Here is a 27,703-nt window from a genome sequence, read left to right as displayed (position 1 = left end):
GATCAGGCTGGTTTCAAACTCAAAGACCCACCTGCCTCTGGCTCCTGAGTACTCCAGATCTCCTTTAACCCCTTAAGTTGGAGTGGGAAAGGGTCTGTCATACAGGCCTTGTTGCTACTGGGAGAGCACAGCAGACTACCTTCCAGACTCATAGCAGTTCCAGAAATGTCCTTTGGTAAATCAAGTTGTGCAGTCATGCACTCCGATCTAGATGGTGAAGTGTCTGCAGGAGCCACTTGCCAGCCTTGGCTTCCTACTGGTCTACTGAGAGGTCTGACCGTGGCTTTGTCAACTAGAGTTTCACCTCCAGCTGTCCTGTATACTACTGCCAAGCAACATGTATTACATGCATAATTCTAGAACAACCCAAATGGGTTGTGGTTCAGTCATTAAGAGAGATTTCATTTGGAATTCATTTCTCCCCCATTAAAAAAATGTCATATATGGTGTTTATTTAGTCCAGCCAGTAACTTAACTTATAAGGAAATGGACCACCTTTTGTAAATGCTTTAAGAAAACAATGATTTGCAAATTCCCAAGCAGACTGTCAAGAAGGACATCCTTATGTTGTCCCCGCTGTCCACTAGTGAGAGGAAAGCTCCCAGCTCCAGCTGCTGGCTTACACAGCTGGGGGAGAGGAGGCCCTCAACACTGACTGCCCAGCTCCAGCTGCTGGCTTACACAGCTGGGGGAGAGGAGGCCCTGCAACACTGACTGCCCAGCTCCAGCTGCTGGCTTACACAGCTGGGGGAGAGGAGGCCCTGCAACACTGACTGCCCAGCTCCAGCTGCTGGCTTACACAGCTGGGGGAGAGGAGGCCCTGCAACACTGACTGCCCAGCTCCAGCTGCCTCACTCCTCTCCTCTTCCTACCTTCCTGAGGCTAGACAGTCTGACTCCTGCATTAAACTGTAAAACTTGTTTAAGTGCATTTGGCACCAGCATATTTCTAGAACTCTGTCAGAGCAAGAAACCTGTCCTTAGATCATAATGCAATTTTGACAGGAATATTATCTTATTTTGGCAGAACTGGGAATAATGTCGAATTAAACTCAGTAAACACATACACAATACATTTTTGTAGCTAAAATATAACAAGAAGTCCTGGTTTGTGTAGCTAGAGGACCTCAAAATGTTGAGGAGTCATGTTTCAATTAAGTGATTGTTTTCAGTTATATGGGAGTGAGGGATGATTATAAAAAATACTTGAATTACTTTGCCAATTAAGTTACAATTCTAACAATAATCCATGTCATTTTAGATTGAGGGTATAGCTATATTTTAAACAAGTATTATCAAAAGCAATTTGATATACATAACCACATTAACCACACTTGGTTTGCTTTTACATTTTTATCTGATTGTACCCATGTGATGCTCTACATATCCAAACACATGAAGCAGGAACTCTCTGAGGTACAAAAGTTGTTCTTTCATGAATGTCCTTCACCAATAGCGAAACCAGCCATTTGTATATAAGCCTTCATGTGCATGTACATGTACTTCAAAAAGCAATGCGCCATCTCTTCATCCACTGTCAACTTAATGGTACTGCAACAGAAAAAAAGGGAAAAAAAATCAATGTGTAGAATTGTGTGTGGGGTGTCTATGTGAACATGACAGCCAGATGAACAAAACTGTTGGGACAGTACAAGAATGGAGTTATGTGAGATTTCTGAGTGCTCATGAGAAAGTCCAAGAAATCAAGACAAGTGACCTCAGTTTCTTCAATAACATAAAACTGGTCTTGGATTGTTTTTGTATCTCTCCCAGATGCATCGGATAGGAGAGAGTTGACTTCAGATTATTTATCACAATTGGCTATTGTTATTTATTTATATGCTTCTATGGAAAAACGTTTTTGCTGCATTCAGCTTGCCCATCACACGCGGTTTGCACGTGTGATTGGACACTTTACTCACGCAAATACTCTTGACCCTTAAAACAGAAAATGTCGGAGGCGCTAAATAAATATAGTGGTTATTATATGAGACTTTAGTCCACCTCATTTATGGGCTCCATTCTCCCAGGTCCCACCCCTCTAGAACAGTGACAAGTGGCGCCCAGAATAGGGATCTGAAGTCCCTACAAAATTAGAGAGTGGAGATGCTCACACAAGGAGGTGAGAATTACAGGACAGAAACCAGGGAAGGCTTTGCCTGATGTCGACCTCGTGCACCATTTTTTAAAGAGAGGAGCGCAAGTATTAAAATCATAACTATTAGACTATTTGCAAGTATCCCTGGTTTCCAGAAGAAGGAACTTTAGGTGAAGGAGTATAGGACAGAGCCCAAAAGTACACTGAATAAGACACTGAAACAAGAGGAAAGATCCCTGTCCAATTTTGGTCACTTGGGCATTAATTCGGACTGTTATCAAAATGCTTAAGGAAAATAAAGATAATACTAATTATAAGAAAGAGATGGATAGTTCCTTGTATGAATATAAACTGAATGATCAAATCTTAAAATTGGTAAAAGGGGCAAAAAAGTAGATTTTTCCTGTTCAGGCAAAATTGAAAGTAAAAACAGTGCCATCAGTAACTATGCTGGTGATGACCCCTTAGCTCCCTTATGGGAACCTCCTTTAGATATGTTTCCTCCACTGCCTGAAGACGATCCTGAAGCATGGGGCGAGTAATTTGATAATCAATCCTTTTTAAAAAAAAGATTTTATTTATTATGTACACAGAAGTGGGTACCAGATCTCATGATGGTTGTGAGCCACCATGTGGGTGCTGGGTCTTGAACTCAGGACCTCTGGAAGAACAGTCGGTGCTCTTAACCTCTAAGCCATCTCTCCAGCCTTCAATCTAATCTTATATTCCCCCCATTTCCTGATAGGGATTTAGGAGAACCTATGAAAATGCCAAGTTTACAACCTAGGCAAGCTAGGACACAGCAGGGAAAAGGAATTCATCTATCAATTCCTCCTCAGCCTCATGAGCTGCAATTGGTATTTCCAGTGCAATTTCAGCAAAATCAAAATGTTTATCAGGGATCAGACATGGATATAAAGATTTTTAAAGAAGCTTGTACCTCTTATGGACCTACTACTGCTCCATATTGCTATGAGTATCTTTTTGGTTACATCATCACTGCAAAGGATGCTTTATGATTTTCATGCAATTGTTAAAATGGTTCTAAGCCCTTCCCAATCTCTTCAAAGGCAAATATGGCTTACAGATGAATGAAGACTGAGGGGTGATCTGGGAAATGTCTCCTATGCTGTTAGGGACTAGATCAACAGATCATCAGTTAGATAACAGACCTCCTACAGCTCTCCCACATTCAGGACATAACTGGCTGCTTGGCTGAAAATTGATAGGGGATCTGACTCTGGGTCTAGTTATATATATATATATAAAATCACATAAGGTCCCTCTGAGCCTTATGTTGATTTCAAAGGGAGACTCGAACATGCCATTGAGAAACAAGTAAAAGGGGAACCAGTTCAAGCATTATCATTAAACAGCTGGCTTTTGATAATGCCAGTGAAGGTCACCAATCACCAATGAATAACTAGACCTCAGAGAGATAGGAAATGTTAGGGACTTTCTCAAGTCCTGAGAAATGGGGGGACTTAGAAACTTAGAGCAAAATTAGCTGCTTTTGAAACCCATGCCCTTCAAACACAGACCTCAGCAAAATGTTTCAGCTGTGGCTGACCTGGCCACTTAACAAGGGAACACTCAGAATCTAGGAGCTCCTGGCTTATGCCCTAAACGCAATAAAGGAAAACATTGGGCTAAGGAATGCTGGTCTAAGTTTGATAAGGACGGAAATACACTGCCTAGTAACAATGACAATACCAGTCAACAAGATTAGAGGATTAAAGTAAAAAAGCAGTAACATTTGTGTCAGCTTCAGATCGCAATCCATCTGTTCTTTTGGTATAAACTACTACTCAAGGAAGAGCTGCTCTTCCTTGTCCTAAAGATATTCCCATTTCCCACATATACAGACGGCCAGCCAAACCAGTGGAAACTCACGAACTGTGGACCAATAGCTGTGGAGCCGTCATGGGACTGGACTAGACCCTCTTGGATAGGTGAGACAGTTGTTTATCTTGAACTGTTTAGGGGGTCCCCACCTGCTTCAACTGAATGTGCCAGGCTCTGCTGACTCCCCATGGGAGACATTTCCTTGGAGAAGGTGGGAATGGGGGTAGGGTTGTGGAGAAAGGCTGGGGGGTGGAAGGAGAGGGGACCTGTGATTGGTATGTAAAATGAATAGAATATTTCTTAATAAAAATGAAAAAAAAAAAAGATATTCCCATTTCCCTTCTTCAGTGTCCTTTTAAGTTACTTATAGGATACTGGGGACCTCTAATGAATGTTGCAGTTTATTTATGAAAGGAATAATCGTTCAGAGTCATTGATGAGGACTATATATGGGGAAGTTCAGTCATGACCACAGTGCCCAATGACCTGCAAATTAAAGCAAGAGAAAACAATTGCATAATTGCCATTTCACAGAAAAATGTGCTTTGCGAGGAAGAATTTGGTAGTACAGATAAAACTGAAGTTTTAAGCACTTTATGATAAGCCATTACTAGACTTAAAATAACAGGAAAACCTTTACAGCATTGACTCTGGAGCTGACTGATGTCTGTATTAGAACATAGAATGGCCTCCAAATGGCCTGTTGTGGAGGTGAACTAAACCCTCCTAGTGCTGAGAACTATGAGCTCCAACAAGATTAAACAAAGTGGCACAAAATTAAAATGTGTAAGTACACAAAGTATAATAGTAGTCCTACAGCTTTCTGTTACTGATGCTCCCATTCATCTTTGGGGAAGAGACATTTTACAAGTTAATGAGATCTTTATTCGACCTCTAATGCCACTATTCACAGGAGCAATGGCTAATGAAAACAGGACAGCAGCAAGGAAAAGGACCAGGCAAAGAGTACAGGGAATTATTAAATCTGTCTTCCCACAAGGGCAAAATCATGAACATAGATTAGGTTTTTCACCTCTAAAAATGACACGGAAATCCAGTAAGTCTGTCTGGACACCTCAATGGCCCCTTTCTAAAGACGTGGTACCTGCACATACGCATTGCCACAGAACTCTAAATTTCTCTGGGCTGTACCTCAGTCTTCAGAGAACGCCTCTGCAGTATGCTCTTCTCTTACACAAGCTTCTGCTGTTATGGGAGTGCCTACTAAACTGACAATGGACTAAACTGACAGTTCTAGAAGGAATGAGTATTAAACATATTACAGGCACTCTTTTAATCCTTAAGGCCAAGGCATAATTGAAAGAACATAAAACCAATTACTAAACAATTAAACAGGAGCACCAAAGGGTATTCCTGCACTTTATTTACTGTTAATTTTTTAAAATTGCCTCAAGGTGGTATGTTTAGAAGAGCTCAAAAACATTTCTCTATAGAACATTCTCAACTGCCTTTAAATGGGCCTGTGTGGCTTAAATAATTTGAGACTTGGAAGCCTGGGTGGCTGGAAAAAAAAAAAAATCAGGATTGGATATGAGTTTGTCATTGCAGATGGATCCATCAAAGATGATGGTGGAGGGCCTCCAGCTGTAGGGCAAAAGATATCAACAATACACAAGATATCAACAATACACCAGAAGTCAAATGTGCCCACCTGGGGCCAAGGTAAAGCCCTATGCACCATGGGAGAGGTTATTCTACAACACACAGAGCTCCAGGTCACCTAAGAATAGCCTTACAGTGATGCTAGCTGCTTTGACCTGGGCATGTGCAGTGAGTGCCTCTGAGCACAGTTGTTAGTTTTATGTTTCTCATTCTCCACTGCTTCAACTTGTAGATGAACAGACCCAGCTCTTGTTATCTTTATTAATGACCCTGTGTTTGTGCCTGGACCACAGGACCATAATAGACTCCTTTATCCATCTGAAGAAGGGACTGCATTTAATTTTCCTAGAGATTTAAATCACTTTCTATCTGCATAAGGCATTATAACATTTATGTTCCTATTAAAATTCTATAAGATACCATAACTACTAATTATACGAGTCTCTTTTCAAGCTCTAGATTTTTCTGATCAATATATCATAACCAATAGTACTGGGCATAGTCTAGATCTCTGTTCTTGGTGGCAGAGTATTACACAAAATGCTTCTCACTGTTTTAATATTATTATAGTTATAATTTGTTTGCTTATAGTATACTCATGCATCAAACAATATATTTATCTACAACATCTCAAAATTACATTACCCTGGATATCTTGAGTTTAAAAAAAACCAAAAGGGGAGATATCAAAGCATGGTGCAAGACTGGAGTCTTGTGAGAAAACTCCAAGAACCGAGACAAGTCTTGTGGTCTTAATTTCTTAAAAGACACAGAACTGTTTGGAATATGCTTTCATACCCTCCCAGGCGTAGTGGATAGGAGTGAATTGATTTCAGCTGTTGTTAATCATATGCCTCTATGGAAAAACATGTTTTTGCTGCGTTCAGCTCACCTACCACATGTGGCTGTCTGCCAGATGCAGACTGCCCACCATGTGTGGCTTCCCCCGCCACATACAGCGGTGACAAGTAACGATCTGCAGGAGGCAAGACAGCTCAGTTCAACAGGATTCAGTAGCTGGTTCAAACTTTGGGAGTCTGAACAGGAGTAGTTTATTTTAGGCATATTTAAGTACAGTGTAATTTAGTGAAAATTTCCTGGTGGTAAAGAACTCAGTCCAGCGTGTACAATGAGGCTTAAGACAGGAGTACATAGCAACACTTTGTAAAGTACATAATATCTCACATAAAGATAAGTCTCACAGATTGACAAGTTCATGGTCAATGTCTGGGGGAGGACCCAGTGTGCCCTTGGCCACACATACCACGCAAAGGTCTCCAGGCTATTAACCACATCTGCTCCCAGTCTTCTGGGCAGAAAACAGGTTAGACATCTCCTCCTTAGAAGAGACAACCCTGTGTGTTTAACATTCCTGGTTCCCCTAGCGCTTCCACATCTCCTCCTTTTTAATGTTTAAAGAAAAATTGTGGTCAAGGTTAAACGCACTGTTTGCATGGCTAATCTAATATAGGCAAGCACAACAGAATTGTAAGAATAGCCAACAGAGGAGCAAAGAAAGGGGCCCGCTATGGTAACCATGACAGCCATTCAAAGGTCACCCGTGAGATCATTAATTTTATCAACAACAGTATGAGAAAAATCTGATACATTAAAGCAACACACACCAGAAAATTATTGACAACTATAATTATTATCTGAGCAACAAATAATCCATGGTAGCTCTATTTTGTAAAACTGTGGTTCTCAATTTACCCATCTCTGACAAATTTCTGCTAACATATTTGTTGTAATATTAGTAGTTTTACTAATCAGACAGGCCATCTTTGAGACCTCTCCTTGTATTACAGTAATCACTTCTGGAACTGGTAATAAAAAAGCTCTAGCTGGGTGGCGGCGGCAGGCAGATCTCTGTGAGTTCGAGGCCAGCCTGGACTACAAAGCGAGTTCCACGAAAGGCGCAAAGCTACACAGGGAAACCCTGTCTCGAAGGAAAAAAAGCTCTAGTGGCTGTAACTACCACAGTATGCAACAGACTAAAGAATCATGACAACTTTCAGGAAGAGCTTTCTATTCTATTATTGCCTGCAAAGATCCACTGAACACAATGGATGCAATATGGCCTCTCCCACATAAACGTTTACAACCTGCAGGAAGGTCATTACAAGCAGCATTTTCATTATTAAAAAAGCATCCATCGCAAAGGCAATTAGACGTGAAATTGCAATAAGGAGGGATATGAGTACATTTAAAGCAGAAACAATGTACAAAAACCAAAAACAAACAAGCCCACTACTGACAAGACTGTCAGGGGAGCCTATGAATATGGGCATTGGTAGATCCTATTTTGTCCCTGTTATTTGTGAATAATGAATATAAATTTCTTTTTAAGAGCCCAGGATAGATGGGTCTCCTCTGTACAAAAAGATTGGTCTTGTTGACTGATAGGCACCAAATGAAGCTAGGTTATTTTCTAAGCCATTGGCAACAGATAGCACTATTCTAGGTACAGTAATTATCAACTCTAGTAAGCATACATCAGAAATTCCTTTTTTAAAATCTTCATACAACTATAATTTCCACTCTTAGAGCTTTCAAAAGAGTACTTAGTTATGCTAAAATCTGTATTATTGCATTTGGACTGATCTCTTTGATTAGTCCAACCAATATATCCTCCATTCATGTAACTAAATATTTGTATACCATCTTTTGTCCAGACAACTGGTCCCAAAGAATTAAACCATCCTTAGCATGGCAAGACAACATCATACTGCTTATTATAGGTATACCTTTACCTCCCTCAATAAAAGTCATTTGGGATCTGAAGGGTCACGCTGAGAATTAACATGTAATATAGCCATTAAACATAACAGCATCATTTTGGGGTCAGTTGTACTGTGTCCTTGTTCTTTCCCCAAGGTCTCAGCTTGTTGAGTTAAATTCTTGATGTCTCCCCAAGTTATTGGCTTACAACTCTTCCTCTTGGGATTCCGCTTCTTGATAGCTTTCTTGTCTACCTTGAGAACTTTCATTTGTCCAGTGGACTCTGGGCTGCTCTCCTGGTCAGATACATTGGAATGGGAGCCACCTGGCACTTCATTCACTTTCTAGAAAAACACAAGCATAACCTTGCCCTGACGTTAGATGAACACTGGGCCCTTCCACTCATTAGCCTTTAGTGCTTTCCATTAAACCTACACTTTAGGCTGTGTCTATTTTTAAGGCAAAATGCTTTTGGGCAACAGAAGAAACATTATCCTTTAAAGTGAAAAAACTTAAAGTTAGTAGAGCTAAATGTAGCATCCTGTGAGGGGATCTAGGTGAGTGTCTATACCTCCCCCTTTTTACTTTTAAAAGTACCCGGTGGTGGTGTTCCACAATAGCTTGACCCTGTGGATTTTAAGGGATTCTAGTAACATTATTAATATTCCATAAATTCCAAAATTCTTTAAAGTATTTGCTGGTGTAAACAGGACCATTATCAGTTTTTAGTTGCAATGAAAGTCCTAGAGAGGAAGATGTATATAATAAATGAACAATGGCATCCAAGGTTGCTTCACCCCTGTGAGCAGAAGCAACAATCATATTAGAAAAAGTTTCAACATATTTTAAAGGTCCAAATTCTGAGAGAAGAGTATATCTGTTTGCCAAATGGCATTAGATTTCAACGCTCTGGAATTAATTCCTTAAGCAGCCAGCAGTGGGGTGAAAGAATTTAACAAGGACAGGTTCTGATGATCTGCTGAGCTTGGTCATGAGGCAGAGGATTACACCTGCTAAGATTCTGTATTTTGATGAAGTTCATGAGCGTTCTGAGTGACCTGAAAAGAATTAGGGATGAGGAGGCAGCCAGCACTTAGCTTGAGCATCAGCAGATGTTACCGGACCTGGTAAATCAGAACGAGCATGAATACAAGTTATAACACAATGCTGAGTTCATTGTCATACAGATGGCTGAAGGGAGAGAACTGTGAAGTAACGTTAGTAGCGGGCATGGGTTTAAGTCTTGCAGTTTCTAACAGAGAACAGTTTGAGCACAACATGCACAATCAGTTAAAATATTCATTGGCCGAGAAACATCTCATAAAAGCTGATGGATTACAGCAAACTGACATTCTTCAGGTAGGGAGGGTACAATGTTTTCTGTGGCTCTTTACCAGGAAGTTGTTTAAGAAGTGTCCCAACAATCATCATTAAGCCTGTAATTTCTTGTAAATAAGGAGATACAAAATGTGGTGGAGAACTGTCCTGCACGAAGTTCTGTAATACTCTAACTTTGTTGACACAGATTGCAGTAGGTGCTGAGGAGGAACAGGTACGTAACTAGTGAGCAGGTACTTTAGCAGCACATTATTTAATAAGGAGGCACTAGTTGCTGAGGGTCCCTGAGACTGCTGCAGCTAGCAGACTAAGTGACGGCAGCTGGGAGGGAGGCAAGAGGGCAGAAGCGACACAGCCTGTGTGGTATTAGTTCAAACTTCGGAGTCTGACTCCCAAAGTTTATTTTAGGCACATTCAAGCACAGCACAACTTGGTGAAAAATTTTTGGTGATAAGTAACTCAATCCCGTGTGCACAATAAAGCTAAAGACAAGACCACATCAAAACTGTTAAGTACACACATGACATCTTCCATAAAAATGGGTTCCATAGATTGACAAGTTTATGGTAAGTGTCTTGGGTAGAATCCAGCATGGCCCTTGGCCACTCAGATAGCACAAAGGTCACCAGGCTATTAACCACATCTGCTCCCAGTCTTCTGGGCAGAAAACGGGTTCTATGTCTCTCCTGTTGAAGAGACAACCCAGTGTGTTTAACATTCCTGGTTTCCCCAGTGCTTGTCTGTGAGCACAACGACCTCTGTGCCTCCCACAAATGCTGTGACATACATGCAAGAAAAAAATTGGGGGTGGGGGCAGGGAGAGAATATAGCAAGAAATTGTACTAATGCAATTCCGGAAGAAACTTCACTAAGAATGTTTGTCTTCATAGCTGAGATAGTTATTAATTACTCATTGTAGAGACGTGCTTACTTATCAGGTGGTTTAGGAGTTAACAGATTGCTTTCTAAGAATAGTGGCATAGTGCCAGGCTCAAATATACCAGGAAGGGGGTCAGGCGGTGATGGCACACGCCTTAATCCCAGTGCTCAGGATACAGAGGCAGGAGAATCTGTGAGTTCAAGGCCAGCCTGGTCTAAGGACAGCCAAGGCTACACAGAAGAAATTCTGCCTCCAAAAAAACGCCAAACACAAAAAACCAAAAACAACAACCCACCCACCAAACAAAACCAAAAAACCCCGGGAGAACTGTGTGACATGGGCACTATCTATTATACACTCTGCCCCATGTTCTCTCCATCAACTTAGACAAGCAGCGTTTTCTCAAGCTGCTCTTTGATGTGATGCAGTAAAAGGACACCAAGAATTGTAAGACAGCCGCTCTGCCCAACAACACAGCCCAAGACATGCACCTTAGTCATCTAAGGGTCCTGAGGAGCACACTGCTCATCATAGTCCAATGTCTTTAGGGATCTCTGAGATCTTCCCTTGATATTTTTAATAGCAGGAATATCTCTGCTCTTTGAAATGCTGCACCTGAACCCAAAGTCCTTACATTTACTCAGTGTACAGACTCACAACCACGTAAGTATTAGAAGTTCTCTAATCTCCCGCCCAGAACAATCTTCCAGTGTGTCAATGTGATTCTGACTACATGGTCAATAACAAGCTCAACACTTACATGAGGGCCACCAGGCATTGGTGGAGCACCAGAAGGTCCTGAAGGCACTTGGTAAGGATTATTCGGAACAGGATGGGGTCCTGGTGTGGGATATGATCCTGCAGGGCCATGATATGGTGCTGGTGGTCCCCAGGCTCCCGGTGGCACAGTGCCCCATGGAACAGGCGGTGCTCCTGACACTGGAGGAGGAGGAGTGGGATATGGCCCTGGAGATCGATATGGCATATTAGGATGCTGCCCCCCAATTCCTGGTGCCCAAGGTCCAGAAGACATGGATCCCCATGGACCTAAAGTACCAGCTGGATCTGTGGGTGCACCATATGGCCTAGGTAGCTCTGGAAGGGGCATATTTGGCGTAGCATATGGCCCTGTGGGGCCAGGGCCTGGCACAGTAGGGGCTGGATAAGGACCACTAGGTGGGGGACATGATGGTCCAGAAGGAGGAAAGGGTGCTGGGGGTCCTGGTGGTAGTCCAGTTGGAGGCATAGAGGGATACATTCCTGTTGGTGTTGGTCCGAAAGGCACAGTGGAGGGTGCTGCAGCACTTGGTGGGAGTCCAGATGGCATAGCAGGTGGAGCACTTGGGTTACTCCAAGGGTTGGAGCCTGGCCAGCCTTGAGGAGACTGGCCAGCTTTTGTATTGCTCACAGCAGACGTTTTGGCAGAGGATGGTTCAGGCAGTGCATCTGCCAACTGGAATACAAAATAAATATGTCTTATCTGTCTTATCCAGGGGCAAGTCAAAGCAAACATGGCGATAATTGCATACAAACTATACACAATACCTGGGGATTACAAGCCCCAGGGGCACCTTCAAAAACTAAATTACTCATCTGAGAAGCTCGCCTTAAAAAAAGCACTTGATGTGTTATCTTGAACATCAACTTCACAGTGCAAATTCTCCAAAGCTCAACTTTTCTAAATACAGTAGTTCTACCGTGTTTCATTTCTGAGCACTGTAAACAGAATGCAGTATGGTAATAGGACAGGATATGATCTCTACACGTGACTCTCAACTTTTACTCTTTTAGTTTCAAGAACAGTTTGGGGTTAAGTTCAGCATTAAACGAGGCAACTTATGTAATGTTGTAAATACAGGTTAAAGTAAAATAAGTTATTTTTGAGACAAGGTTTCATGTAGCCCAGGTGGTCCCTCAACAAAACAACTATGCTATGTATGTGTGCGTGCTAGTTGGTTGGTTTTGCCACCCCGACACATGCTGGGGCCACCTCAGAGAAGTCAACTCCAATCGAGAAAATGCTCTTGTGAGACTGGCCTGTAGGCAAACCTGTGAGGCCTTTTCCTGACTAATGCCCACCGTGGGAAGTACCATGCCTGGGAAGGTGGTCTTGGGAACTGTAACAAAGGAAGTTGACTGTGACTCCAAAGAGCAAGCCAGTGTTCCTCCATGGCTTATGTTCCAGTTCCTGCCTTGAGTTCCTGCCCTGGCCTCCCTTCATGATGGACTGTGAGCTCTAAGATGAGGGCAAGCTTCTCCTTCCAAGTTGCTTTCTGTCATGTCATACACCAGCAACATGAAAGCAAACTCATGCCTTCCTGAGTTTGTACAAATAACACACATGACTGGTGCTGGCAGAGGCCAGAGGTACTGGACCCCTGGAACTAGAGTTACTATGACATATACGTACACACACATAAATAAAAATAAATCTGAAAAAAAAATCATATGCCTAAAGTCCAAGCATGTGTCTTTTTAAGTTAAAAAGCCATAGATGCCTTACAGTTAGGACCATGTGGTTTATTGTGTCTGAAGTTGTCCACTATTTATTAAGAAGACAGGGTCTCACTGAATAGCCCAAGATTGCTTGGAACTCACAAGCTTCCTGTCCCAATCTCTATAGAGCTGAGATTACAAGCGTACACCACCTTCCCTGGCAGTATCATGTTTTCCTTAAAAGAAAAAAGAAAAGAAAACGATAAAACTTAGCAAGGTTCAACTTACCGAAAATTCATCTGACATTTTCCTAAAAAAAGAAAATTTCAAAATTATTATTTGTATTTTATACATTTTAGAAAGAATCTTTTGTGTATACATTTTACTTACATGGAATCTTTCTCATTTGTGTATTCTTTTGTATAGGAAAATTTTTCTATTAAAATTGAGATGACCATACCAACTTCATTCTTGTCAGGACTACATATTATCTACCAGTGGGCTCTCACTGTCCAGGCTAATCTCAAACTCCTGGGTTCAAGCAATACTGCATGGCCAAGAGATCCTTGGTAGAAACTCCTTGAATCTCTCACATGACCAAGTGTAGACTTTACAGTTCAACTTGAACCACAATTTACGGCACATGTTGATTTTTTTTTTTTTTTGACAGCAGGGTGGGGTATATTTTATCTTATACTCCCAGGTCATAGCCCATCACTGAGGGAAATCAAGCAGGATCCAAGTGTTATGAACTGAAGGAGAGGCCATGGACAAATGCTATTTACCAACTTGCTCAGTTTCTTAAACATTTTATTTTTGAGATTAGAATTAGATCTCCCCCTTCCTTCCTCCAAGCCCTCCTATATACCCTTCTTACTCTTTTAAATTCATGGCCTCTTTAAAAACCAATTATTGTTACATGTATGTGTGTGCATACATAGATATTCCTAAATGTAAGCTGTTCAGTCTGTACAATGCTACTTCTTATGCTGACTGCGGCAGCACAGGTTCTTTTGAGCACCCGCATAGCACACACACACTCAACTCTCCTCAAGTCTAACTATGTACAATCAAGAGAAAGCACCAGAAGTGGAACAGAGTCAAACATGCAAGCTTCCCTAAATCCACCTAGTACAACCTATGCAAATTTATGCTGTATCCTTTAAACTTCAAACAAACAAACACACGAACCTCTGGATATTACCAAAGCTTTACAACCTGCTTTAATCACGACAGATTAACAATCTTTTTAAACCCAAGGCCCCAATTATATTCACTTCCCGTGACTACTCTGCCATCACTGAATGGACCACTTGCATTACTGTATTAGACAGGGAATCCAGGGGCAAGTGTTCATGCTGGACAATCTATATTTACATATTTATTTTTGAGACAGGATCTTCTGTATATCAGGCTGGCCTTGAACTTGATATATAACAGGACGACCTCGAATTTCCGATCCTCCTGCCATGATGTCTGGTTTACGTGGTGCCCCACCCCGTACCAATTTTCAAGTTGAAGTATAATCAACACTGGATAAAGTGCAAAGGTAAGTGTTCACCTTAAGCTTTGCCCACTACAAACAAGATAGACTTCCATTTCTTTCTGGTCACCGACCCCTGCTGTCACTTTTAGCCCTGAATTTGCTAGTCCTTGACTGTATCACTAGAATAAAACAGGTACTCTCTTTCCCTTGTCATTAATACTTAGTGATACATCACTCCACCAAACCATTTTGTTAGATGGCAAGAACACTAGCTGTTATGTGAGACAAAAAACTTTCTGCAAAGGCCCTTTTAACTCTCTTAAATGGTATTTACTAATCTGTCTCTGCTTGGGTTTTTAAATTAACTCATTTATTAGAGGCTAGGAGGTCTCAAACAGTAGCACTTCTGGTCTCTCAGTCCCTTCAGTTTTCTGATGGAGACTTCACTGTGACCTCAGAAGTAGTGTTGCAGGTTCAGGTCCCACCAGCCACTGTTTTCATGCAGGACCCACAGTGTCAGATGCCAAGAATTCATCCCTTTATCTTGGTTTTGCCACGGAAGGAGCAGGTGTACTTGGTGTGCTGGCTTCACCATTTTCTTGAAGGAGGCACCATAGTGGGTCCCATATTTTCCGACAATCCCGACCTTCTTGGTGTGTTTAGCCATGCTACCAAAACCTAAGCCCAAGCCGGGAGAGGTGTCTCTACTTTTGATGTCTCAATTTTATGATCAACAAGTTAAGTATGTTTATGGGTTAATGTGTTTACTATTTCTCAATTATTCTGAGTCAATAAATAACCCACTCCTTCTCAATTAATGGGACAAGTTACCTTTAAAACACTTGTGCTGCCACTAAAAATAGTATTTACTGAACGCTTACTGCGAACAGGGAAGTTCTCTACAATGCAAATGCTATTGTCACTCCAGCTTATAGGTCAACTTGTTTAAGCAGAGAAGAGGTTCAAATACACATGTATCCTGACTCCAGCTGACCAGGCTCTAGATGCAATTTTCTCACAGGTAGAGGACCCCTGATCTGCAAGTAGCTCTCATATTTAACTAGGACACCTTTACATTTTAAGCAGACAGTTGTGCTAGCTACACTGTATTTTCTTCAGATGTTCCTGAATTTCATAGTTTAATTTTCCTGTGTGTGTGTGTGTGAGAGAGAGAAGAACAAAACACCCGACATTCTGGTGAGAAATGCCTTAAAGTTTAATCAATGGATTTGGGAGGTAGCCGATGTGTTGAAAATGTTAGATCTCATGCAGGAACAAGACACAGGCATATTTCTTAGATAGGGTGTTGGTGTTTCCAGGCTAGCACTGAATGGGTAGGTGATCAAGCAGTCCTGTCCTGGCACTAGAGTACTGCATGTGCCACCACACCCACCTACCTCAGTGTACATTTTTTCCCAGGGGTTTCTAGCTCCTTTTCTTGGGGATATAAATAGGCTCCTTGGACCATATTCTCTAACTTGTTACCCATACCTGAGCAGAGCTTTACTTTTGCAAGCTATGCCATTAGTGGATTATTTCCTGTAAGTCTTCCAGTTGATTCTATAGTTTCCAGGCAAGGGTTTTATTGTATTTTCCCAATACCAACGGCTCCTTTCTCTTTTGCATCAACTAGGACTCAAATAATAAGATTAAATAGTGATGGTTGTACAGGGATCTTGTTTTTAAGGCTCCTAAAATGCTTTTGATGTTTAAGCATGATTATTGCTTTTAGTTTGAGATTTAGGGACAAAAACAGACAAAAAAAAACAAAAAAAAAACCAAAAAAAAAACAACAAACCACAAAACCCAAACAAACAAAAACAACAACAAAGAAAAACCCAAAACAAACCCCACCACTACTACCAACAAAAAAACACACCCCTCAGCTCCCTTACGGGAACCTCCTTTAGGTGTTTCCTCCACTGCCTGAAGATGATCCTGAAGAAGTTTTTGTCTACACAGTGTTGGAACCCACTCTCAGAAGCCACATGCAGCTTGTCTTCAGCCATGTGCGGCTTGTCCTTGTGTTTGGACACTTCACTCATGGGAATCCTCTTAACCCTCAGAGAGGAAACTGAGACTCTGAAATCAAGTGGACCACTGCACTGAGACTTTAGTCCACCTCCATATTGATCCTTTTCTCAGAATTCTATTTTCCTTGAGAAAAGAGTGGGCCTCCCAGGGATGGCAACCAGACACTGCCCAACAGTTACAATAAGACCAGCACATACCTTCTTAGCAAGGCTGGACAAACAAGGCAACTAGGAGGAGGATAAAGGGTGCCCAGAGACAGGGGCTGGGGATCTAGCTCAGTGGAAGAGCACTTGCCTAGCAAGCACAAGGCCCTGGGTTCGATCCTCAGCTCCACAGAAAAAAGAAAAAAGAAGGTCAGAGACAGCCCCTGCTCGTATACACCATACCATATATGCAGAGGACCTAGGTCAGACCCATATAGGCTGCCTGACTGTCCTTTTAGTCTCTGTGGGCCCTTAGGAGTCTTAGTTAGTTGATTTTGTGGGCCGTGTTCTGGTGGTCCTTCCTCCTCCTGTTCTGTGGGATTCCCCAGCTCTACCTAATGTTTGTTTGTCTCTAGTCCACCTCATTTATGGGCTCCATTCTCCCAGGTCCCACCCCTCTAGAGCAGTGACAAGTGGCGCCCAGAATAGGGATCTGAAGTCCCTACAAAATTAGAGAGTGGAGATGCTCACACAAGGAGGTGAGAATTACAGGACAGAAACCAGGGAAGGCTTTGCCTGATGTCGACCTCGTGCACCATTTTTTAAAGAGAGGAGGAGCGCAAGTATTAAAATCATAACTATTAGAATGTTTGCAAGTATCCCTGGTTTCCAGAAGAAGGAACTTTAGGTGAAGGAGTATAGGACAGAGCCCAAAAGAATACTGAATAAGACACTGAAACAAGAGGAAAGATCCCTGTCCAATTTTGGTCACTTGGGCATTAATTCGGACTGTTATCAAAATGCTTAAGGAAAATAAAGATAATATTAATTATAAGAAAGAGATGGATAGTTCCTTGAATGAATATAAACTGAATGATCAAATCTTAAAATTGGTAAAAGGGGCAAAAACGTAGATTTTTCCTGTTCAGGCAAAATTGAAAGTAAAAACAGTGCCATCTGTAACTATGCTGGTGATGACCCCTTAGCTCCCTTATGGGAACCTCCTTTAGATATGTTTCCTCCACTGCCTGAAGATGATCCTGAAGCGTGGGGTGAGGAATCTGATAATCTAATCTTATCTTCCCCCATTTCCTGATAGGGATTTAGGAGAGGCTATGACAATGCTAAGTTTACAACCTAGGCAAGCTAGGACACAGCAGGGAAAAGGAATTCATCTATCAATTCCACTCCAGCCCCAATGCGGGATGCTCGTTATTTCCAGTGCAATTTCAACGAAATCATAATGTTGACATGACTACCAGTCTACTTCAGACTCTAGGAGAAGCACTGGACAAAAGAAGTACAGCTATCTGAATCCAGACTAAAAGAAGTACTTGTACTTAGTGTGGAACCTTCACTGCCTTTAAACTTCTTTTCCCCACTAAACTGTTTCCTCCAGGGATAAACCTTTGGAATGGATTCATTACACCACAGGGGCCATAAAATACTAACTGTTACCTTACTCTTTTTGCTCAGTTAGTAAATCAGGGGAGGATCTGATGTCAACAATTACATGGATTTTGATCCTTGCTGTATTATTAACAATCAGCTTTAAAGAGTGTTATAGAATTCTATGGATTTTCAGATTTCATTTGCATATTATTATGGAAGGATATGAAATCATTATCTAGCTAGAAAGCTATGGGATTTTCTCATGTGAACTGAATTTGTGATTATGAAAATTGTCAAATCATCTCCCATCCCACAGATACTTATTTTATTACTGATGGCCCAACAGGTGAAATGGTTGTTTGGATTCATCTATTATGGTTAATTCGTAAGTCCTTAAATACTGTTTCAGTTTCTGCTTATGTTACAGGATTATTTTCATCAACAGAAACTGCTTTAATTTTGTCTTCACGTTGTTATGCTTGAATTACTACAGGAACTACAACTTCCTGGTCAATACCCATATACATCCATTGTTTGTTTCATACTCCTGCAGTATGAAACTCTAACCTCCCTGGTCTTACTGCAGAAGGAAATAAACAAGCTGATGCATTAACCTGCTCTATTTTTACTTCTCCAGAAGAAAATTAGGAGGGGTGTGCACCTGTCATTGCATATGGATTGTCACTGAAAGATCATTCATTCCTCTTTGGCTCCTCCAGCCCCGGTCCATCAACTCAATGGCAGTGGAGGGTGAGGAGACAGTGAAAGTCACCAGAAAGATAGCAGACCTCCAGCTAAAGAACAAAAGGAGGTATCAACCATATTATCAGAAGTCAAGTGTGCCAACCTGGGGCTGAGTCAACAACCAGTGCACCAAGGGAGAAGTTCCTTCACTAATGACTCTGTATTTATGGATGGACTTTGAGACTATAATAGACCATCTGAAGAAGGAACTGTGTTTAATTTTTCCTAGGGATTTAAATCACTCTTTATTTGCATAGGACACTGTAACATTTGTTTTCTACTAAAAGACAAATATGGGCTTACATTCTACAAGATACCAGAGTCATAAGTCTCTTTTCAAGCTATTCTCTATCAATAAAATGTAACCAATAGTACTGGACAGTTTGGATTCCTGTTCGTGGTGGCAAAGTATTACACACAATGATTTCACTGTTCTAACATTATCATACTTTGTTTGCTTATAGGATATCATGCGTCAAATGACTATTAGATTTATCTACAATGTCTCAAAACAAAACCACTCTGGGTATCTTGCATTTAAAAGAATCAAAAGGGAAAAGATGTCAGAACACAGTGTAAGAATGGAGTCATGTGAGATTTCTGAGTGCTTCTGAGAAAACTCCAAGAAACCAAGACAAGAGTCTTGTGACCTGAGCTCCTTCAAAAACACAGAATTGTTCTTGGGATGTGCTTTTGTGCCCCTCCCAGATGGATGGGATAGGAGTGAGTTGACTTCAGATTATTCATTACAACTGGCTATTGTTATTTGTTTGTGCCGCTATGAAAACACACTTTATTTTTTCTGAATACAGCTTTCCCTATGATTATAAATTTTGCTCCTGTGACTCCTCTTAACCCGCAAGCATATAAATTGTCTGATGCTCTGAATAAAGTGGACTATTGCACGAGACTCCAGTCCACCTCACTTACTGCCCCATCCCATTCTCCCAGGTCCACCATTCTAGAGAGGTCAACAGCATGATGCTGGAGCTTCCTTGCAGAAGGTCACAACACCTAGGTCTTCTCAAAAACTATATAAAACACCCAACTGTACTAATGCCAATGAAGTGGCTGTAAATTTTAGCATATAAAAAAAGAAGTTTAGAACCTGGCAGTGGTAGTGTACACCTATAATCCTAGCACTCGGGAGGCAGAAGCAGGCAGATCTTTGAGTTTGAGGCCAGCCTGGTCTATAGAGCGAGTTCCAGGACAGCCAGGGTGAAAAAATCAAACCAAATAAATAAATAAAAACAAAACAAAAAGTAAAAAAAGAAGTTTAGAACCAGGAGTATTTTTAGGTTGGGTGAAATGGGGCACACCTATAATCTTCTGGAGGCCATGGCATTGAGGCTGGAGGGCTGGGAACTTGCGGCTAACCTGTGCCACATACACATCTTAGGCTCAAACTCAAAAAAGACACTTTTTTCTTTTTGCACAACTGAAAGCTTTTACTTCCCAAACTCTCCATTACTATTTCAAACACCGGCTCTCCTCCAAGAACAAGGTATGGGTAGACAGTGCTATTTGCTTTCCTTGCTTCTCAGTTTCCTCCATTAGATAGGGTCTCATTGTTCCCAGGCTGAAAAAGACTTATTTCCTTAGGAATAAATGTAGAAAAATATAGTGTATTTATCTTTTGCCAGTCATTGGAAGAGAAAAACACAATACATCAGTAATTTCTATGGTCTTTCAGGCAATCATCCCATCTAAAGAAAGCATTGAGTTATTAGTGACAACTGGCAAGCAATACTTCAGAAGGCCATCAACTCTACACTTAAACACAAACATCAATCCTTTTTGACAAAAGCAGGTTTCTTAACATCTGTAAAAGCTGCAATTCCTGGATACTTCATCGACCAAGAATCTAAACAGAAACACACACAAACACACACACACACACACACACACACACACACACACACGATATATAAATTCAGAGAAACCAAGGAAAATCAGGACTTTTGTGATTTTAGTGTGGGTGAGTGTTAATATTCTGATCCCGCCACCCTGTGTCCTGAAGTAGAAGCCTCTTCTTAAGGAAAAACTTCGCCCTTGCTCTCTCTCCCTCCACCCTCACAAGGTGTGCACCCCCCAACCCCACCTCTTCTTTCCTATCTTCTCTTTGCATCTCTATTATAATAAACCATTTCCAAGCAATGTAGCATCGGGGTTGTGCATGTCACCTGCTGTCCCACCACCATGGCTCCATGGTGTAGATTACCAACTGGCCAGCCTGCCGCTGCATCTGCCCAGGATGCCAGCATGTTTCCCTGCACGCGCGTGCACGGTCCCCGAGTAATAATTCATAACAGTGAACACAGATTCTGAATTGGAATCTACATTAGCTTTTAGCATTGGCTAATTTATCGGATTATATTCAATTTCATAATTGAGGAAGTAAAAAAGCATGGTGACATTCTTAAACATTTAAAAATTCCTAGTATCTTTTATAAATTATTTTATAATTATTTATTGGAACCCAAGTGTGACACACTGCTGGACTTTAGGGGTAATCAGCAGCGTGACATAGACATTCTTGGTGTCTCTGCAGTCTAGAAGTAAGGGAGTATTAGGTTAAAGAGAGGCTCCAGGGTAAGAACAGTCTGCATAAATCTGGGAGCGAGGACAGTCTGTGGAAAGGAGCTGCAGTTCAGATTGATTGGAAACTGAAAGAAAGCAGTAAGAAGTTCTAGCAGAGGTCTCCAGACAAGGATCCAAATCCTTTAATTTTACAGTTTACCCGCGTCCACTTCTGTTTCTGGTCGTACTTAGAACGGGCAGTAAGGCTACATGGGAACGAAACAGGACCCCATCTGACCAAGGGGTCTGACCAAGTAGCCAAAACCGTGCTTGGAAAAAAAAAAGTATATAGGTTTGTTCACATCAATGCAGGAGGCTAGAAGTGCAGAATTCCCTGAAGCCGGAGCTACAAGCAGTTGTGAGCTGTCTCACGCAAATGCTGGGACCAGAACTCCAGTCCTCTCCAAGGCTTTTAAGCCATCTCTCTTCTCTCCACTCCTCAGCCCCACCTTCCCTTTGTCACAGTTAGACACAGTGCACAAAGGTAATGGCGTAGACTGCCTGTCTGGCCTCTGGTCAAATCCAGTTAGCCGAGTCTCATGAACGAGAGTCAATGGTTATTTCCCAAAGATTTGCCGAGACTTACATAAATTTGTAAACAAATCTCTTAAATCACTGCCCAGCACAGAGCAAAAACTCAACAAACGTTAGTTTTTTACAGCCTCTACAGTGTGACCACAAACCTTTGTCTATTTTCAAACCAGAAAGCTTAGAAAATGCAGCCTCCTATCCTAAGTATGGTACAAAACTTACTTGGTGGCAAAAGGTGACCTGACTGTATTTATCCATTTTATTTTCCATTCACCCCTCGCTATGAGTATTTACAACTGCAGTATTTTTTTTCCTTTCTCTGAAGTTTTGACGACTGAATTTAGGACCTCACAGGAGGCCAGGCCCACGCTCAATTACTTGAACTACCGGCCTAGCCTGTACAAATTATTAACACTGGGTTAACGGCCCCGTGTCTAGGGGTGTTACCTCTCCTCTGAAATAACAGTCTTTATAAATTACAAAATCTGAAGATTGCTGAATTCCTAAGCACACTGGCCTCAAGACTCAACCTCAGTTAAGAGAATGAAGATGGACATCGTTGATTCCTTCTGCACTCAAAAAGCACATTTCAACTTCGGCAACTGCATTAAAAAGTTTCTGAAGCAAATCAGTTTTACGGAGTGGTTCCTACACATCATGAATAGGGAAACTATTCCCCCTAGCCAAGGAGCACCACTACACAAAGACTTTCGAAGACGACCCGGGATGAGGGTTTGGCTTCAAAACCAGGCCTTTACCACACCGGGGGTACACGTGTGTACACCCGTAGCGGGCTGTACTGGATCTAAGGTGGGGTCTGGTTTGCTTCAACATTAGGATTCGTGAAAACATTACTTTCGGTTTTCAAGGCAGAGAGGAAAATGGTTCAAGCGTTCTATCTGCGCCTAAATCTTACAAAAGGAGAACGTCACTCAGCCCTGGGCACATTCTGTCCCGGGGAGTCATTTCACGAATGGGTAATTACCAACAGCAAGAACCGTGTCTGTGACACGGTTATCCAGGCGCCAGACCTTCCTGCAGAGGAGGATTCGGGTCTCCTCCACTGCTGTTTTTATTAGCAATCCGCGGCAGGGATACCGGCGGCGGGGCATGGGGCAAGGGGCGCCAGACGAGGTGCTCTTTAGGGCTAAGCGAACAAAGGGAATCCGGGATCAACCGGAGCGAACCGGCCCCCGGCGGGTCCCGCCGGCGGGAGTGTGGGGGAGGGTCGCCCGCTCCCGCCCCACCACCCCACGAGTGTGGCGTGACGTGGTCGCCCGGGAACCCGACCGGCGCTACGTTAGACCCCTCGGTCGCCTGGTCCCGGGAGGAGCCTCCGGGGCGGCCGGCCGCCCAAGGTTCCAGCGCCGCCCGGCCCCCGGGGACCCCGCGTCTTCGCGCCGTCTCCCGCCAGCCGCGCGCCCCGCGCCCCCGGCGCGCGCCAAAGCAGACTCACCCGGCAGGATCCGAGCCCTAGGCGCGGCACAGCGGCGGCGAGGAGTCCGGAGAGACGAGCAATGGAGAACCGGCCGGAGGCCTGACGGACCAAGGCGGCAGCGACACGGCTCCTCCTGGCACCGGAAAGGGAAGCGCGGAGGCCCGCCTGGCCACCCGTTGTTTCCGCCCACCCCGCCCAGCGCCCCCAGCCGGCCGCCCACAAAAGTGCAGGCCGGACCGCGTGGCTCCAGGAGCTAGGGCTGTTTTTTTTCCTGGGTGGAGCGCGGGAAAACGTCACCGCTTCCTGAGTTCAAAAGACCCCTCAACGAAAACCTCTGTGCCCCGGGATGCTCAAGGCAAGCCCGTGGCTAGAAGCAGATTCTGGACTCCCTTCGTTCAGCTGTTTTTGCAGCCAGGCTCCAGGCTGGCTGTTATAGTCCAGCCAAAATTGAGGGTTAAAAGATGAGGGAAGGGGACGACTTTCCAAAGGGGTTGTGAATGACAACTTTTGAGAGCAATCTATGTCTGCAGAGACTGAGTGGCTAATTAGAATTTCAGTGCTGTGGAAAGATTGGAATGTTGCAGGTCCAGATGCTAATTACCTTACCTAGCTCCAGCCCTCCAGAACAGCGGCTGATCCTTGCCCGCCTCCGTCGAAACTAACATCTGGTGGCAATAGATAAACATCTTTCAGAATGCACTAACTTAACAGACAACTAGCTTCTACCAATTCAAAAGCTAAGAATGTCATCTGAGGGCACCTTAAGCCTATAGAAAAGCCTCCTCTATCATGATGTACTTGTCTCTCCAATGTACCCACCAGTGTATTTTAAACTTACCTTGATTTATGACTTTGCTGTTCTATTAAAACTTTAAAAACTTCTTGATACTGGTTGAGGTAACCTAAATTTATGTTTTGGCTCCGTCATTCAAAGTGGCTCCAGAATGAGCTCTCTTACCCTGTAAGTTTTTGAGAACAGTGGCTCCTAACTTGTGGGTTTTTGGGGGTCGAATGACCCAAATGGGCCACTTAACTTATTTATATTACAATTCATAACCGTAGCAAAATTACAGTTATGAAGTAGCAGTGAAAATAATTTCATGGTTAGGAGTCAACACAACATGAGGAACTGTATTCAAGGGTTGCAGCGTTGGGAAGCTTGAAAGGCACTTCTTTAAGATGAGAACTGTGGTTTTTGAGACTGGCTTCTGTTTCTTGTGGACTCAAAACTGATATATCAAAAAGCAAAATGTAATTATATCTATACATTTTTTAATTTTTCCTTTCCAGACCTTTGATTTGAATATATGAGAAGTATGCAAGGTCCTAAGGAAACCTAGGACAAGTCTTAACTCAGGACCTGTGGTTCCTCCCACCGTAAACCTCTCCAGACTAGTGGCTGCTCCTTCCTTTCCCTAGCCTGATACCTACATAACCCCAGCCATCTTGACTAAGTTTTTGCTCTCTTGGTCTTCCAGCCTGCTCTTGGCCTCAGTCCTCGGTTCTTTTGGTCTGCTCCCCATGGCCTGGTTCAGTTTGTGTTGTGGAATAATCTTTTTGTACAGTGTGAAGATGTGTCTCTGCCTAAGGTACCTTCTGATTGGTTTAGCAAAGAGCTGAATGGCCAATAGCTAGGCAGGAAGAGGTTAGGTGGGACTTCTGGGGACAGAAGAGGACTTGGAGAGGAAGAAAGGCAGGGTAGCAAGCTGGAAGCAGGACACATACAGGAGAGGTAAAAAGCCATGAGCCATGTGGCAGCATGCAGATGAACAGAAATGGGTCAATTTAAGTTCTAAGAGCTAGTTAGAAACAAGCCTAAGCTAAGGCCGAGCCTTCATAATAAATAATAAGTCTGTGTCATGATTTGGGAGCTGGTGGTCCAAGAAAGTCTGCTACAAGTTTGGACACTTCCAGATGCCTCTAGACGTTCTTTCCCTCCTATCTACAATAGAACCCCTCTCCTCAACCACACCTAGGAATGGCCATGTCCTCCTTTTCATTAAAAGGTAGGAATGCTTTCTAAAACAAAACCACTGGCCAGAAACGTGGCTCAGCTGGTTGAAATGCTTGCTGTACGACTGGACAGTCTGAGTTTGATCCCTGGAGTGAAGGTAAAGGTAGAGATAAGTAACTCCACAAATTGTCCTTTGACCTCCACACCTGCCATGTGACACCACCCCCAACCCCCAATAATAATAATGAACTGAAAAACAAAACCACAATGCTGGGGCCAAGGTTTTACATTAGCAGGTGAAGGCCAAAAAATCCTGACCACTTGAGTTTGATCACTTAAACCCATGTGAAAACCCAGATGGGTGGCCAGCAGTTGTGATTCCGGCACTCCTGTGGTGAAGCTGGATGCAAACAAGGAGTCAAACCACAGGAGAACCAGCCCTCAAAGAGTTGTCCTCTGACTTTCCCAAGTGTATCAAGGTATGCTCCTGAATTTAACATACATGACACAAATCTTTAAAAAACAACAACAAAGCTTTTGGATTTCATACATGAAGATTTAATTACGTGAAAATTTATTTAGATCAAGTTTTTTTTTAAACCCACAAATGTTTGTCAAGATTAGAAAGTGGAGATAGTATGGATCGCACACCATGACTGACAATACAGCTTTATGAAATCATTAGGCTCTGTATATTCAAGTATATATAGTTCATACTTGGCTGAAGAAAAAAAAAAGATGCAATTCTAGCAAAGCCATCAAAATTTAAATAAACTTTCTTGAGTTTTACACCATGGCTCCCAAGTCTGAAAGCTTAGATTTATGACCATGGCAACAATTATCTTTATTTCCTGTAAATGTAATCAGCTTTCCAAGTAAGGCAAACATCAGTTTACATACACCTTATGAAAGGCAGGAGGAAATTGCAATCATCTAACTGTAGAGTTTGAACCATAGACCCAAATTGTTCCATTATTTCCATTGTCAGATCAAGTCAAGAAAGCCTGTTACAGACTGAGTGAATATGATTTTGGACAGGCAACAAAGGTGCTATTTTGAAAACTGATCATTCTCAACTAGTACTATATAGCTACTCAGAAATTATTTTCAACTGTGCTCCAAGGGATATCTCTTAGTGAATGAACTTACAGGAAACCAAGGGACAGTACCTGCGTTTCACAGGCAATTAAGACAAAAGAGGATTTAGGATTGAGTAATCCATTCCAGATTACAAATTAGAAACACTATCTTGGAGTTAGTTTTGTCCCAAAGCCTTTTCCACTGGATAACCATTACTTTACGTTTTTTCTTCACCTTTTTTTTTCTTTTGATTCTCTTTTCTCTTTTTTTTGAGACAGGCTCTTGTTATGTAGCCCTGGTCTGGAACTCACAGAGATCCCCCTGCCTCTGCCTCCCAAGTGCTGGGACTAAAGGTGTGCACCATCACACTTGGCTAAATAGGCTATTTTAAATATTGTTTTGTCTTCAGGACTGTCTTAAAATTAAGTCTATAGTCTGTGAACTTTGTCCTGCCAAAATAAAAATATGCTTGTCTACTGGATTCTGGTTATAGTTTAAAGTGACAAATACTTCTAATGAGAAGAAGGTAAGAGATCTCAAGGTACCTGTTTCACAGGAAAGAAGTGTTCTATTACATGGATCACAGGAAAGAAGTGTTCTATTACATGGATCTATAAAAACAACCCAAACTTCAGAGACAGGAAGTTGATAATCTGATTTATCTTAATGGCTCTAGCTCATGAATAAATGATAAAGCATTATGTGTTTTTCTTATAAAAAGATGATGAGTCTTATTTGTACATTTGTTTTCTATTTTAAACGATTTCTAATTACTAAAACATCCTTTATCTTATTTGTAGTAAGTGAAAACATTAAGTGAAATCCATTCTTTGACCACAGTCAGCCATGAACTGAAAGTCAGCAAAGAACACAGGTCTGTTCACCAAATCAACAAATCTAGCCACAGGCTGGCTGGCTAAAAGCTTCCTTTAATATTCCTATCAGGTTCCTTTTACATTAGCATACTCTCTCCATATACTTATTCAGGCCAATGACATGGTTATGCATCAGAAAGATCACATAACTCTTCACAGAAAAACACCCAAGGAAACTAAAAACCCCATTCAGCATATTTCGGGAATCCCAGCGTTACTCAAGGTTTAGCGAAGAGCAGGGGCCTGTCCTGAAAGCCTCCAGAGAAATGGAGAAGTCAAGGTCATTTCCTGATTGTGCAGATGATTCCCAAGGCAGTTAGCGTCTGGTCCAGACGAGCTATTAGCGGTTAAGTAGTTCCCTTTCCCTGGCAAGGCTTTTCCCTGAGGTAATGCCTAAATTTTTAAATTTTAATATCGTATCCTGTTTCTTTTAGCTCCGTTCTCTCTCACAAATAAACTAGACATTTCTGCGATACCGACTGCATTTCTTTCTTTTTTGTGTTTGT

General features: G+C 42.2%; 1 protein-coding gene and 1 pseudogene across 2 annotated transcripts; both read right to left on the bottom strand.

The window, feature by feature from the left end:
• Mapk1ip1l (mitogen-activated protein kinase 1 interacting protein 1 like) lies at positions 1 to 23,439 on the bottom strand. 2 transcript variants are annotated; one of them, XM_036199236.1, is made up of 4 exons: positions 23,307 to 23,439; positions 13,229 to 13,250; positions 11,265 to 11,957; positions 1 to 1,550 (listed from the first exon to the last, which is right to left on the bottom strand). In XM_036199236.1, the coding sequence occupies exons 2-4, from the start codon at positions 13,244 to 13,246 to the stop codon at positions 1,542 to 1,544; spliced, it is 720 nt and encodes a 239-aa protein (XP_036055129.1). In that variant the 5' UTR covers positions 13,247 to 13,250; positions 23,307 to 23,439; the 3' UTR covers positions 1 to 1,541. The 2 variants fall into 2 exon arrangements, with proteins under 2 accessions (XP_036055129.1, XP_036055130.1); XM_036199237.1 differs by lacking the exon at positions 1 to 1,550 and adding an exon at positions 7,475 to 8,630.
• Positions 14,800 to 15,093, bottom strand: LOC118590694 (annotated as a pseudogene).
• Positions 23,440 to 27,703: the final 4,264 nt, after the last annotated feature.

Source organism: Onychomys torridus, chromosome 9 (assembly GCF_903995425.1).
Source record: "Onychomys torridus chromosome 9, mOncTor1.1, whole genome shotgun sequence".
In the NCBI taxonomy this organism is placed as follows: Eukaryota; Metazoa; Chordata; class Mammalia; order Rodentia; family Cricetidae; genus Onychomys; species Onychomys torridus.
This window is presented reverse-complemented; position numbering and strand designations above follow the sequence as displayed.

What these genes read in the sequence shown, in the direction of transcription:
- Mapk1ip1l (XM_036199237.1), bottom strand. An exon ending in CAATGCCTGGTGGCCCTCAT is followed by an intron (nt 8,631 to 11,264) that starts GTAAGTGTTGAG and finishes GTGTTTTTCTAG; the next exon opens with AAAGTGAATGAAGTGCCAGG.